This window comes from Sturnira hondurensis, unplaced genomic scaffold, assembly GCF_014824575.4.
Source record: "Sturnira hondurensis isolate 20B ecotype Veracruz unplaced genomic scaffold, ASM1482457v3 Scaffold0001304, whole genome shotgun sequence".
Lineage (NCBI taxonomy): Eukaryota > Metazoa > Chordata > Mammalia > Chiroptera > Phyllostomidae > Sturnira > Sturnira hondurensis.
Window position 1 is genome coordinate 819,553 of NW_028073935.1, and position 15,522 is coordinate 835,074.

The window sequence follows — 15,522 nt, forward strand, 5'->3', positions numbered from 1 at the left end:
AATTTATTAACCCATGCAGTCTTTTTGACACTTCCTTATTGTGTATGGTGGGGGGGGGGGGTAGGACCAGAGACTTTCTTGTGTCTTGTTAGTCCTTTTAACCAGAAGACTTTTAATCCAGCTCCTTGGCACCTTTGACCTAATTTCACACCTCTGGGAAATACCAAGAGCCCAAAAGCTAGGCTAGGGGGGAGATTAGTTATTCCTCACAATCGTAATCCCCATTCGGGGTACTTGTAATGCTAGCGCCCTTCAAGAAACAAAGCAAACTCCTAAAAAAGTTGCAACAGGTTTCTAGAAATAGTTCATCAAAGCCTTTGACCCAAACCCATGATGCCCAGATTTGGAATTCAAGGCTTTCTCCTAACAGGAAGATCAGTCTACGGTTTCTTCCGGCACACTCCCTAGGCTAATTATTAGGATCCCTGGGAAATGCAGAAGGCGGCGAGAACAGACGCACAACGTAGAAAGAAAGACGGTGATGTACATGACCCGCTCTCAGCCCGCTGCCTCCACAACAGCAAAAATCAAGTACCACTCTGGTCCTGAGACTACGGCTTAGCACCAGCCAGAGGCAGCAGAAGCCAGCGGCAAACCCCGCCCCTCCGGCGCCTGGCCCCTCCCGCGAGGCTGTCCACGGCGGGCGGGGCCTGCCGCAGGCGCCGCGTGAGCGTCGACGGCCTACGCCGTGACGCGTTGCGCGCCTGCATGCATCCCGGAGTGGGCCCGCCTCCGTCAGGCCCCGGCCCTTCCTACTTGTTCTCCAGAGTTCTACAGTCAGATTGTGGCAGCCGGCTGCGCGGAGCGCTCGTTCCCTGCAGCCTGGGAGACACAGCTTGCGCGCAGGCACACCCCTACCTCCTTCCCGCCTGCGCCGCTGCCTCAGCTTCGCTCGCCTTCGCTCTGCCCTCTTCCACACGCCCGCAGGGACATGGCACAAGCGCAGGCATGCTGCCCTAGCGCTCGGGGCTCCGGGGACGGCGAGATGGGCAAACCCAGGAAGGTGGCTCTCATCACTGGCATCACGGGCCAGGTGAGTTGCGGAGGCGGGGGCCTGAGCCGGGCCTGCTGCTGCCGGGGCACGTGCTCTACCTATCCCCGTGCTCTGGCTTCCTAAGTTTCAGGAACAGCCTTTTTGGCGTCGGGGAAGATGTAGTTTGCCCGAGAGGTTGGAGACAAGGTGTGTCTTGTGGGGAGTGTGCCACTTGGAATGAATGTTTGTGGTCCTCCACTGGGGTATGGGAGCGTGTAGTCTGCGAGGGATGTGGTCCTCACACCTGAGCAAGCCTGTCCTCTCTCACCTATGCAATCGATGGTGACTGGAGTCCTTGTTTTTACAAGTCCTCTCGGTTGCACTTGGAATTTAGTTCTTTGCGGATCCTAGTGCTTTGGAGGGAAAAACATCGTTTATTAACGTAGGGAAAAGGACCGTATCTGTATGTGTATGAAGTCACACTGGAGCTGCTTATCTGCTAATAGTTTGGAGGCAGGGAAGGAAGTTTCTTGCTGTTTTGGTTCCACCTCACCAGATTTTCATATAGAAAACAGAAAATGACAAAGTAGTGCTGTGGAGTTACAGACCAGGAAATGCTTTTTTTTTTAAGCATACCTCACAGAAACTTTAAAATTTCACAAACTTCTGAGATTCGTGTTCACACATACCAGGTTTCCATTTCCAAAGAAATGAGTTTCCTGACTGAGGTAATCAAGAGAGCAGTCCTGAATGCCAGCCTCATGTGCAGGCTGAGACCATGGCCAGTTTGTGACAGCCATCCCTTAGAGGTATTGCTACAGGAGGGACTGAGTACTGTGTCCTATCAAGCTATGCTGTTTTTCATTCGGTGGCAGTGAAATAATTTTGTGTATTTTTGTTTAAAAAATGTAATGGCTGTGCCCCCAGACATCTGGTAGTAGACAATATTTCTCTGTAGTAAAGATGACAATAATAGCTAATACATATTGTACTTATGTTTTAGTCAACTGACTAATGTTATTAACTCATTTAGTTTTCACAACTGCTCTCTGAGGGGGTATTCTCACTTTACATACGCAGAAACTGAAGCTATGGGAGTTTGATTTGCCTGAAGTCAGACAACTAGGAAGTGTCTGGTCAGGATTCAAACTGTGCTCTCAAAGCTCTCCAGCATTAGAAAGAAGTTGAAATTAGCCAGATGTAGAGTCAAAAAAGATTAGACAATTTTAAGGACTGGATATCTGATTAATTTCTGGTTATTTCATGCATCTTACTTTGTTAAGGTAATTCCAATATCCAAGTGTTTGAAAATGGTGGTTAGATTATGGATTCACGGTTGAGAAAGAGAACCCTTAAATTCAGGCAAGGGCTTACTACATACTGTCTATCCTTCTCTGATGCTGAGTACTCTTCTGCAGGTGGTTCCCCCTTTTCCAGCCTGTTAGACTAGATCTGAAGCTTAAATGTTTACTAAGCTTACATGAGCTCTTGAAGATAAAATTTCCTTTTTTTTAGTATCATGAAGAAGTTAAAATATTAATGTAAATCATTGGTATGACTTAAGACCAATTTAAGTGACCAGCAGTATGAATCAATGCAGTTAGAAATGGAACCTTATTTAGAGCTTTGAGCGCAGTCTTCTGGTTAGTACTGAGTGATGAGAAATGTGCCCCCCACCCCACCCCTCTTCTAGTCTGTCTTGTAGGCTGCCAGGGGGACAGTCTTCCCTAAGCACATATTCAGCATGCTACTCCCTGTCCAGACATCTTTGGCTCCCCATATTATTTTCAGCTTTAAACTCCTTCTTGAGTTTTAGTTTCCTTTTAGTCTCTGCACCAATCCCACATCCTTCCAGCATTGTACCTTTACTTGTTGGGTGTTGTGTTGGCTTCTGTAACCCCTGGTCATTATGGAACTTTGTAGCTGCCACATAAATCCTTGATGAAGGAATTTACTGCTCTGCTTTGCATTAATCTTCTAGGACACTGAGTTCAAATCTGAGTATCAAGGATCTGTGGAGGACTTTGAAGTTAATATGAGGGGTCCGAAAATCCATACCTTGTCTATTTTAAAAATAATATTGGTGAGGGCTTACTGAGGTACTCATTGTGCTAAACATTTAATATGTCTACTTAAGAGGCAGACAGTTTTTATTCTCATTCTTCATCTGGTTAAGTAAGGTTAAATATGTTCCCTGACAGTACACACCTAATACCAAGTGTCAGAGCTCAGATCTGAACCCAGGAGTTGTTCTAAGCCATTTTGTTGTACTACCTCTGTGGTAAGCCACACACATTAAATTACAGCTGTGCAGGGCGGGGGTTGGGGGGGCGGAGAGAGAGATTGCTTGAGATTGAGATTGTTTTACTTTAAGAAGAACTCTCAGAAGAGGTGGAACATCTGCTCTGGCCCTTAAGGTTATCATGGCAATTGTGCCAAGACAGGCTTTTAAATGGATTTATAAATTTCCAAATGAGAAAAAGTGCAGATAGCCAGTGTGCCCTTTTTGTTCTACATCACTAGTATTTACTGTTAACACTATAGTTTCAGGGATCATTTCTATAGTTTATTGCTAGTATTTACTGTCAGGCTTCTTAGTCTAGCTTTCTCTCTGCTATGTGTTCTTGATAGAGTAGTCGTGCGTCATTATCCAAAGTGTTGACCTTACTAAATCACAAAGAAAACCAGTCTGTGGCTTTGCATTACAGCTCCATTGTCTAATGATGCTTGTTCTTTACTCATCTGTGGAACTCTTACGGTTCTTTGAATACTGTCAGCTTGTACATCATTGGAGTTGTTATCTTGTGACCAAACATCCTCACAAGTCTTACTCCTTTTGACTCCACTAGAAGCCTCTGCAAATGCTAATTCTGTTAAAAGCAGCCATTGTGGGAACTTTATATGTATTTACATATGTGCAATTCCAGTTGGCTACAGGTAATTTACTACCTTAGTTTTTTGGTTTCTGAACCGCTTTAGGATAGCAACTCCGAGTGGGCTTTCAAAAATGCTGACTTTTCCTGTTAAAAGAACATGTCAATACTGTGTGTCTGTAGTGTTCAAGGCTTGTTTTGATGCTGCTGGGAATTTGAAGAACTGTAAGATGCCCTCTCTGCTCATTAGGATCGCACAGTTTTTGAGGAACTTAAGACAATGTACATGAAAAGATAATACATGTGAAAAAAATTAGTATTGTAAAAATATATTAGGCACTGAATGAATGATTCATTCAACCTCAGGAGTCTGGGAGAAGTCATTGAATGCTAGAAATAGCAGGGACTGTTTGGAGTGAACAGCATGCATAGAAATACAGAAAAGGGAGAGTTTGGGGGGACGCTGGGGAAAAAATAGTAAAACCAAAGGAAATTAAATTATTAGGTTATTTATGTACTTTGCTCATTTTCAAAATAATTTTGAGGTGGCTTCACTAAAAAAATGTATCACTAGACCATCATACAAAGAATAAAAGAAATAGGAATCTGTAGTGAAGGCAATAGAAAGGTGCAGGTAGTGTACTAAAACCCAAAGCTGAGGATAGCTGCTTTCAAAAGGGCATAAAATTCATCTTTGACTTTTGTGACAGTCAAGACAAAGTGGATAGGTGAGTGCAACATTTTATTAGTACTAAGCTCTCAGTGGAATAACTGTTAAACAATAGAGTCAGAATAATATGATGCACAATGTGTTCCCTAGTAGTTTTTTCAAGAAGGCAGAGTCATCTTCTTAGGAAACTCTTACTACTCCCTAATGGACAGTGAAAGCACACTTTTTGGTAGGTGGAAACTTTAGAGAATTAAATAGCTAGTGTTTGGATTTTCCCTTTTCTAGTATTTATTTCAAGCTGGTGTCTGCCAGGAGGGCACGCAAGTTGGAATTGTAGCTTACTTTAGTATTTTTAATAGTAAGGTTCGTATTGGTGTTTTACATGGAAGAATATGACATGGTGAGGTCCTTCCCACCTGTAGGTAGGCCTAGAGTTTCCTTAGGAAGTGGTTTAGAGCTGGTCAGACGTTTAAACAAGTACCAATTCAAGGTTCTGGAGTTGTACCTTGATGCCTGGAGGACAAAGCATTTACCTTTAAATAGTTGAGTATTAGTCATGGTCCAGAGGAGTTAACTTGTCCATGGTTGGAAGACAAGTTTTTGGTAAAGACTTGCAAAGATGAAAAAGATTGACTCTGAGTTAAGGTTAGATTATTTAAACCATATTAATTTGTTTCAGAATTTTAATTTTACAGCTTTTCCCCCTTATTTTTACTAATTTCACTGAGTTCTTAAACTTATTCTGGCTGCCATAAAGCTGTTTTTTAGTTACTGATGTTCATTGTCTTGCAGAAAACTTGCTTAGAAACTGTAGAAGTCTGTAGAATTGGGAATAAAATGTTATGTTGTACTGCTTCTTAGCTGAGTAGTAGTAAGGCATTGTCAGGGCAGAATTGGATAGTATATACCTGACAGATAAATTGCAATTTAGGAAATGAAATGATTTGTTACAATTTTAGATTTAAAGGACTTGGAATATACCCATTTCAGGAGAAGAAAATAGTATGTCCAGTTAAGTGTGATATAGTTCCTACTGTTTTTGTACTCATGTAAACCACTAAAAGAAAAAAGGAAAAGATATCCCCTTGGCATACATGTTTGTGATTTTATAACTGGAGTTGTTAACCATCATTATATAGAGGAAGAAAGAGACTGAAAAAGTGGGATTTCCCCAGGTTACACAGCAAGTTAGTGCCAGAGTTAGGATTAGATTCTTGTCTTTACATTGTCTTAGGACTGATCAACGCTGTCCTTCACTAACAACAAGAAAGAGACTGCTTTGAGCCAGAAAAATTGGAGTAAAAGACTATGTAGTAGTAAAATGTATATTATAGAAATAGAGTTGGACAATAACAAATGTACATCTGGATGAGTAATCAAAGCTATTTCAGTATTTAAGGAAAAGGTAACTTTGGATAAAATTTAACATTTTATTGTAACAATATGTGTAATTTAAAAAGATTATGAGGCTTAGAGTAATTATATAAGAATCTTTAGTATTTGATCTACAGCGGAAAACTAATAACACTATAGGGACTAAACAAAGAGGTTAACTTTAGATAACCCATTCTTTGGACATGCGCTATTCATTCAAGGCCATATGCTGTCCCTGACGTGGTAGCCTGTCTGTAGCTCCTTCAAACTTATTGAGCATTACCTTATCCACTCATGATATGGAAAAACCAAGCGTTTCATCTCTACATATTTGGCTGAACTCCAAGTCTTTTAGTCCTGAGTGGTTTTCTTTGAGGTATAGAGTTCTGAACTTGCCTATCCTTTGAAGCAGTCTTTTCTGAACCTTTGTTGGATCAAAATATCACTAAACCGAACTTATTGGCTGTGATTCCATGTAAAGAATTAGGTTGACTTATGGAGAGTTCCAGCCAAGATGAAGGCATAAGTAGTTCCCTTTGCTTCCTTGCACAACCAAAAAAGGAGGATAACAACCAATCTAAAATCAACAAATAACCAAAAGCACCAGAAAATCAAACTGCAGGGAACTCATACAACCAAGGAATTAAAGGAGAAACCAACCAGAACAACCAGACTGGTATGGTAAGGCAGACTGAGCTGGCTGACTCAGAAAAACCATGGCAAGGAGGCTGAGAGGTGGGGCTGACTACCAAGACTGGCAGAGCTGCAGGGGAGGGACTGACTTAAGGGGTAAACTGAGACTCAGAGCTGACTGTGGGCTAAGGCTGGGGTTGCTGTGGTGGGAGATACTTCCAGTCTGACATGAGAGTCTGTTGGAAAGTGCTGTAGAGACAAGCAGGCAAGCCGCATTGTTCCCTCTCTGGCCCCTCCCCCACAGCACAGCAAGGAGGGTTGCCCTGCCTGGGTGAATACCTAAGGCCCCGCCCCTTACAACTTATCAGGTGGGCCAAGACAAAGAAATATGGCCCAAATGAAAGAACACAGCAAAACTTCAGAACTAAGCAGTGAGGAGATTGCCAACCTATCTGATGGAGAATTTAACATCCTGGTAATCAAAGTGCTCACAGAACTGATTTAGCTTGGTCGAAAAATGAAAGAACAAATGAAAGATACCCAAAATGGAATAAAACAAAATATTCAGGGAACCAACAGTGACAAGAAGGAAACCAGGATTCAAAGTAATGATTTGGAACAAAAGAAAAATAAACATCCAACTGGATCAGAATGAAGAAACAAGAATTCAAAAAAAAATGAAGAGAGGCTGAGGATTCTCTGGGACAACCTGAAACGTTCCAGTATCCGAATTATAGTGGTACCAGAAGGAGAAGAACAACAGCAAGAAATTGAAAACTTATTTGAACAAATAATGAAGGAAAACTTCCCTAATCTGGTGAAGGAAATAGACTTCCAGGAGGTCCAGGAAGCCCAGAGAGTCCCAACGAAGTTGGACCCAAAGAGGAACACACCAAGGCTTTAAGTTACTAAACATTAAAGAGAAAGAGAAAATCCTAGCCCTGGCTGGTGTAGCTCAGTGGACTGAGCGCAGGCCTGCAAACCAAAGGATTGCAGTTCGATTCCCAGTCAGGGCACATGCCTGGGTTGCAGGCCAGTTCCCAGCATGGGACACAAGAGAGGCAACCATACATTGATATTTCTCTCCTCCTCTCCTTCCCTTCCCCTCTAAAGATAAATAAATAAAGTATTTTTTTTAAAAAGAGAGAAAATCCTAAATGCAGCAAGAGAAAAGGAGATAGTTACCTACAAAGCAGTTCCCATTAGGCTATCAGCTGATTTCTCAAAAGAGACCTTACAGGCAAGAAGAGGCTGGAAAGAAGTATTTGAAATCATGAAAGGCAAGGACCTACATTCAATATTACTCTATCCAGCAAAGCTTTCATTCAGAATGGAAGGGCAGATAAAGTGCTTCTCAGATAAGGTCAAGTTAAAGGAATCTATTATCACCAAGCCATTATTATATGAAATGTGAAAGGGACTTATCTAAGAAAAAGAAGATAAAAAATAAGAACAATAAAATGACAACAAACTCTCAACTATCAACAAATGAACCTGAAAGAATAGAAAAAACAATGAAAACAAAAGCTAAGCAAACAACCAGAACAGGAACAGAATCAGAGAAATGGACATCACATGGAGGGAGTTCAGTGGGGAGGGGCAAGGGAGGAATAGGGAGGAAAAGGTACAGGGAAGAAGAAGCATATTTAGTAGGTATAAAATAGATGGGGAGAGATAAAAAATGGTATAGGAAACAGAGGACTCAAAAGAATTTATATGTACAACCCATGGACATGAACTAAGGGTGGGTGGATGCTGGAGGGTTGGGGGGACAAGGTGGAGGGGAGATAAAGGGTGAAAAATTGGGAAAACTGTAATACCATAATCAGTTAAAAATACTTTAAAAAAAAAGAATTGGGCTTAGGGAGTGAGGCAGCATGTTCGTCTTTAACCAGGATTCTGGATACCTGTTAGAGAAGTATTTGGGTGGAGGATACAGAAAAAAATTTACTGACATTGGTACAATGAATATGTGTGCCTGGCAATGTGCTAAGCATTTTATATTCTCTCATTTATCCCCAGGTGGTACGTGTTCATTTTTTTTTTTATCAGACAGGAAACTGAGACTTGGAGAACCTTGCCTAAGAACCCTTAATGAACTATTTTTTCCTCAGAATGGACTATTCTCTCCCATGTCAGGTCATACTAGCCCTGTTGGGTAGTTTGTTGACAAACAGCAGAAGTTCTGAAGAAGTAAGTTGCTTTTAAAGGCTGTTATATATGTGTATTTTGATTAGTGCTTTACCATGACAATTAAGAGATACTAACATTATTAGCTTGTGTGTCAGTAGAAGCCTGGAATAAAGATGGGGAAGAGAGGTAGAAGGCTGTGTTTTCTGAGGTCTATTGGAGACTCCTGGTGGCTCCTTTCCCCAGCATTTTTCTCAGTTCTCTGAGGATTTTTACAGTAGGAGATGAAAGTGGTTAGAGCAAAGTGCCTGTCTCATGAACCTCTGTGTCCTCTGGGAGGGGGAGGTGGTTGTCAAGTGCCGTTAAGACAATTCATGAAGTCCAACAGGTCCATTGCAGGGCCTGCAGCCTGGATGGTGGGTCATCTGAATGAAAATTGACTGGAGAGCTTGCCCAGAGCCCCTATGAGCACATGGATAGTCCCAGTTCTCAGTTGGTGTAGGAGGGCTTGTGGCAGGCTGAGATGCTTGATTTTGTGGCTGCTACAAATTGTTCTTAAGGGCCCTTCTTTTACCTGCACACTGATTTGAGAATTATAGCTCCCAGTTCATTTGCCCTTAGATTCACTACTTCCTTTCTTTTTCTTTAAAGTATATTTTATTACTTATGCTATTATAGTTGTCCCAATTTTTGTCTCTCCCATATCCTCCCTTCGCCCTGCATTTCCCAACCTTCCAGCTTCCGCTGCACCCCTCTGCCCCCTGCCGCCCTTAGTTCATTTTCATTGGTTGTACATATAAGTTCTTTGACTTCTTTGATTCCTATACTATTCTTAACCTTACCCCATCTATTTTATGCCTACCAATTATTCTTCTTATTCCCCATATCTTCCTCCCATTCTCTCCCTCCCACTCCCCACTGACAACCCTCCGTGTGATCTGCATTTCTGTGATTCTGTTCCTGTTCTGTTTGTTTGCTTAGTTTTTGTTTTTGTTTTTTAGGTTCAGTTCTTGATAGTTGTGAGTTTGTTGTCATTTTACTGTTCATAGTTTTGATCTTCTATTTCTTAGGTAAGTCCCTTTAACATTTCATGTAATAAGGGCTTGGTGATGATGAACTCCTTTAACTTGACTTTATCTGGGAAGCACTTTATCTGCCTTTCCATTCTAAAGGATAGCTTTGCTGGAGAGAGGAATCTTGAATGTAGGTCCTTGCCTTTCATGACTTTGAATACTTCTTTCTAGCCCCTTCTTGCCTGTAAGGTCTCTTTGGAGAAATCAGCTGATAGCCTTATGGGAACTCCTTTGTAGGTAACTGTCTCCTTTTCTCTTGCTGCTTTTAAGATTTTCTCCTCTTTAATCTTGGGTAATGTGTAGGAGACCATTCTGCGTGGAGTGGACCCAGCCCCCAGTGGCAAACATTTACTACAAGTAACTTCCTAAAATCCTTGCTAAACCTTCCAAGGACCAGTGTAACCAGTTCAACAACTTTTGCCTTTTCATTCGCTAATATCCTTCTTCTGTGCTGTGATTACTGGCATCCTTTTTTGTTTTCTGTAAAAGGTAACCACCTAAAGCAACCTGTGCATAGTAAATGAAGACCATCATGTAATGTGCTGAGAAACCCAATAAAGGCCAGTCACAGTAAGGGCCACGGCTTTTGCTCCCCTTGAGAGAAAATCTGTGCTGTCCCTTTTCCTCCACCGGACTCAGTAGTCCATATGAATGTCTCATTTCATCCATAATGACACGGACACTGCAGGCCGGTGTCCGCATCAGCTGGCATCCGTGAACAGGGACCCAGAGGCCATGAGCCATCATCATTATGGACGACACACCAACTTGGTGGGAGTTGGTGCACATTAGCCCAGGTAAGGGCCGATGCCCCTGAGTGCTTTTCGGGAATGTCATAGGGTGTGTTGGATTTCAGAGGAAAAGGGCTTTCTTCTTAGGTCGCCCTCTCATGTGACCGCTATGCAACCGTACCTTCTTTAGTAAGCAGGAACCTTGCTCCCTCTCCCAGGCTTTTGCCAGGAGGTAACTCCGAACTTAGTTGTAGGCTTGGGAGAAAGAACAAAGATTTTCCCTTTAATCAGCTTTATAAACATCAACTAGTTACAGGACAGTTCACAGGCATCTCAGCAAATTTTTTCTTTTAAGCTGCCTCTTGCAGCCCCTTCAATTTTTTTCTTTTAAGCTGCCTCTTGTGGCCCCTTTTTCCTCTGCTGGCATAAGGATTTAAAGGTGCAGGTGGAGAGAAGGCAAATTTGAGACTGGTTTAGTAATCGTTGTGCTTGCAGAGGGAGGAATTTCAGAAAACGTTTTTTTTATTTATTAAAAAATTTCTTTGAGGGTTTCTGCGAATCCTCAACCATGGGGAATGGGCTCTCTAAAGAACAAGAGCAGTGTTTTAGGTTCAGCAGCATTTTGGGGCTGCTGAATGTCTCCTAGATTAGGGATCTTTAGTTTTGGAAGTGTGGAACAGAAGGGACTGATGTGCAGTAGGTATGCCCTTCTGGCAGTTTCCGCCAGGAGCCCGGAGTCTCGTTGCTTGCTGGGTGAGCTTGGCAGCGGCCTGGGTGTGTGGTGCTCTCGCAGGGACTGTGGCCACCCACATGTGCATGCTGGTGGCAAGTCTAGTGGGGGCTGGGTCTCTCTGCCAGGATGGTCAGTGGCGCGGAGTGGAGATTGGTTTTCCTCACCTCCCTTTCTCCCTAGTGCTCCAGGGGAAACCCTTCCCTGTGCCTGGCACCGGCTGCAGTCCTGGACACGCCAGCACAGTTGGGACTAGTTGGGAGCGGTGGCGGGCTCTTGTAGTCCCAGCTACTCGGGAGGCTGAGGCAGGAGGATCGCTTGAGCCCAGGAGTTCTGGGCTGCAGTGCGCTATGCTGATCGGTTGTCTTCACTAAGTTCGGCATCAATATGGTGACTTCCCTGGAGCGGGAGGCCACCAGGTTGCCTAAAGAGGGGTGAACTGGCGCAGTTTGAAAACGGAGCAGGTCAAAACTCCAGTTTTTAAAAAGTACTTTTTATTTTGCCAGTAGAGAAAACCATTTCTGAAAGTTGTGAATGTGTTCATAAAATTGTCAATCTATAGCATGCTGTAAGTGGGGTAGGGGGTGTGATGTGTTAAAGAAATACTAAGAATCCTCCTTGTTTATGCCGGAGCCATGACCTTTATTGTAAAACTGAAATATAGGTATAATGTCTCCTGGGGAGAACTAGCCCTTCTCCATGGAAGACTAAGTGCCACTTTTTAACTTAGTACCTGTAAACACTGATTGTTTCCTTGGGGAAGAACTGGCTATTCTCCCAGAGGGAACAGTTAGTCAATCGAGTCACAAAAGGCCCTTGGCAAGCAACCATTTTTGTCTAAAACATATTTTTTCAGAGCTCCCCCCGCCATTCTTTCCCACTTTCCTTGAAGACTGTGAACCTGAGAGCTACCAGGTCCTGAGAATAACGGGAGAGTTGCTGCTTAAACTCAGTGCAGCTTGCAGTAACAGTAGGGGGCCTGTCTTTTCAAGCCCTTAGCAAGGCACCCCCATTTACAGAAGTTAATCCTCAAGGACTAAGTTCTCAAATAATTTGGCAAACAGATGTCACACACTATGCTCCCTTTGGAAAATTCAAATACATTCACATTTCTATTGGTACTTACTCTGGTGTCCTACACGCATCTGCCTTGACAGGAGAATCTGCTAGAAATATACAAGCCCATTGGTATTGGCTTGAGGTTTTTAGTTATTTAGGACGGCCTCAGCAAATTAAAACTGATAACGGCCCAGGATATCTTGCAGATTCTAGTCAGGTTTTTCTTTAGCATTGGACTATCCAACATAAAGTAGGAATACCTTAAAATCCAACCGGTCAGATAATTGTAGTACAGGTTCATCATTCTTTTAAAAATCTTAAACAGAAAAAGGGGGGCTCGTGAGTCGTTCCCTCCAAAAATTTGATTATGTTAGCCCTGTTTACCTATAATTTTCTGAATTGTGATGAATCGCTTTGTACTCCAGTTAAGAAACATTTTCAGAAGAAAGAGCCAAAGTCATCTTATCCTCAGGTTTTATATAGAGATTCTCTGGGAGATGGCTCTTGGTAGGCCCTGTAGATCTCTTAACTTGGGGAAGAGGGTATGCTTCTGTTTCCATCCCTGCAGGTCCTGTCTGGCTTCCAGCCAAAAGAGTAAAGCCTTATTGTAAGCTGGATAGACACCAAGCTCTGCTACCTAAATCCGAGAACCAATCGACTGACAGACCAGATAGCCCAGCTGACTCTGAACAACCAGAGGAAAATGGACACTCACCGTCACTCATGGGCCTGGGTCTACCAATGGAGGAGGATGGGTTCTGCCTAGTGACGGGCTGAGGGAGGCTCAAGTGCCTCCTGCAGAGGGCAACAACCCCTCAAGTGCTCCATAATGTTCAGTGGTTGAACCCTAAAAACTGTTTCAGTGGACTGAATTTACAAGTTTGGGTCCTGGCAGCCCTCGGATGTCTCCTTATGTTAATCCCTATTTGAGCTTTATGGTGTATATATATGGAGGTTGTTTTCTTGAGATCGAATTTGGGAACAGCAAATAGTAGGTTTCACAGGCTTAACAGCTACAATTGCATTTTCAATGGAAAAAGGGGGGAGATTAGATGTTGGGAACTGCCTGTTTTTGTTTCAGAAGCTGTAACCCCCATGGCTAAGGCTGAGTAAGAGCCCAAGGGACCTTCATCTAGGTCTGTTCTGCCATGAGGACCTGAGCTGCTGAGGAGACAAAGCTTATCATCCTTGCAGGAGCACCCTGGCCACTTTACTTCACCCTGCCTGGCCCCCAGTGCTTGGTCAGTTAGCCAATGACGGGTAAGATCCCTCCCTCAAGGGAGGGGCGACCTAAGACAGGTATGATCATGTGGAGGTTTTCACGGAAAGACTTGGGGGGCTGTAGAAAAAGAGGGTAATGGACCCTCACCCCTTGGCTCTGACTTAGCCTGAGTCCTCTTTCTGTCTGCAAGAAGTCTCCTAATCTCTTGGCTGCCTTACTTCCTGCTAAACCTAAGCCTGAAACAATGTCAGAGGTGGGTGCAGCCCTGTGCTGACAAGGGCAGGTTCCTCCCTCCAGGCAATCAGGCTTAAGAAAGAAAGCATAAAATCCTATGAAACCTGTCTTGCTAATACCCTCAATGTAAATGAAAAGGGTCCAAGCCTGAAATGAGTTTGTTTCCCCAAAGTTTTGTGGCACTTCAGCTGTTTGACCCTGACTCAGAATAGACCCTCAGAGTTCTTTGAATGTTATCTATTTGATCATTACTGTCTGATAGTGATTGATGGGCTTAATCTGAGAATGTGGGTCTTTGGAACCACTGGTTGCTTACTGATTATAATAATGCTCTACGTACTTTGATGTATTTGCAAACTGTTTCCCCAGGGTCCTGTGAGAGACCAGCAAGTAGCAACCTTTGTGGGATCTATAGGGCCCTAACTAAAAACAAGGGGGGAGATGTAGGAGACCATTCTGTGTGGCATGGGCCCAGCCCCCAGGGGCAAACATTTACTGCAAAGTAACTTCCTAAAAACCTTGCTAAACCTTTCAAGGACCAGTGTAACCAGTTCAACCACTTTTGCCTTTTCATTTGCAAATATCCCTCTTCTGTGATGTGATTACCAGCATCCTCTCCTTTGTTTTTAAAAGGTAACCACCTAAAGCAATTTCTGCATAGTAAATGAGGACCATCATGTAATGTGCTGAGAAACCCAATAAAGGCCTGTCACAGCAAGGGCCATGGCTTTTGCTCCCCTTGAGAGAAAATCTGTGCTGTCCCTTTTCCTCCACCGACTCAGTAGTGTGTGTGAATGTCTCATTTCATCCATAGTGATGTGGACACTGTGGGCCTGTGTCTGCATCATAATGTAATTGTGATGTGCCTTGGGTCCAACTTCTTTGGGACTTGCTGAGCTTCTTGGAATCCCTAGAAGTCTACTTTGTCAGATTAGGGACGTTCTCCTTCATTATTTTTTCAAATAAAATTTCAATTTCTTGCACTTCCTCTTCTCCTCTGGCACCCATGTGATTCAGATGTTGGAACATTTAACATTGTCCTAAGAGTATCCTCATTTTTCTGAATTCTTGTTTTTTCATTCTGTTCTGGTTGGATATTTTTTTCTTCTGCTCCAAAATGGTTGGTTTGAGTCCTGGTTTCCTTCCTGTCATTGGTGGTTCCCTGTATATTTTGCTCTATTTCACTTTGTGTAGCCTTCATTTCTTCCTTCATTCTGTGACCAAGCTCAGTCAATTCTGTGAGTATCCTGATGACCAGTGTTTTGAACTCTGCATCAGGTAGATTGTCTGTCTCCTCATTGCTTAGCTCTTCTTCTGGAGCTTTGATCTGTTCTTTCATTTGGGTAGTATTTCTTTGTCTCGGTGCACCAGCCTGGATGTATGTTTCTTTAACTCCTTGTTTGTCGGAGTTCCATGCAGGTTGCTATTCTGGCAGGTCTGGTTGTTGTTATTATTTTTTAATTGGTTGTTATCCTTCTTTTGGTCATGTGAGGAAGCGAAGCGTTTCTACATATGCCTCCATCTTGGCCGGAACCCCTCTTGGTACTTCCTTTCCTTAATGCTACTGTCCTCTCTGTAGGGTGGGGTTTGTCCTTGCTGTTACGGCCCAGATTAGATTTTTTTAGGAGACTCAGAAGTCCCCCATTCTAGATTCTTATACCTGTATTATGAATAAGGAAGTCTGTCTAAACCTTAAAGTCTTTTGGCCTGCAAATTGCACTTAGCAAATACGTTTGACTTGACTTTTCTTGTGGTGTGTTAGTTTGATCTGAGGAGGTGCTTCCTTGACTGGAGAGTAGCCTCCCTTATCTTTTGCAGTA

At 43.0% G+C, this 15,522-nt stretch overlaps 1 protein-coding gene across 1 annotated transcript in view; it reads left to right on the forward strand.

Moving 5' to 3' along the window:
* Positions 1 to 724: 724 nt before the first annotated feature.
* Positions 725 to 15,522, forward strand: part of GMDS (GDP-mannose 4,6-dehydratase) — a 717,933-nt gene continuing 703,135 nt past the window's right edge. Inside the window, exon 1 of the mRNA XM_037069886.1 lies at positions 725 to 1,033. Within this exon, the coding sequence (XP_036925781.1) occupies positions 932 to 1,033 (102 nt within the window). The 5' untranslated portion in view covers positions 725 to 931. The remainder of the gene's footprint in view (positions 1,034 to 15,522) is intronic.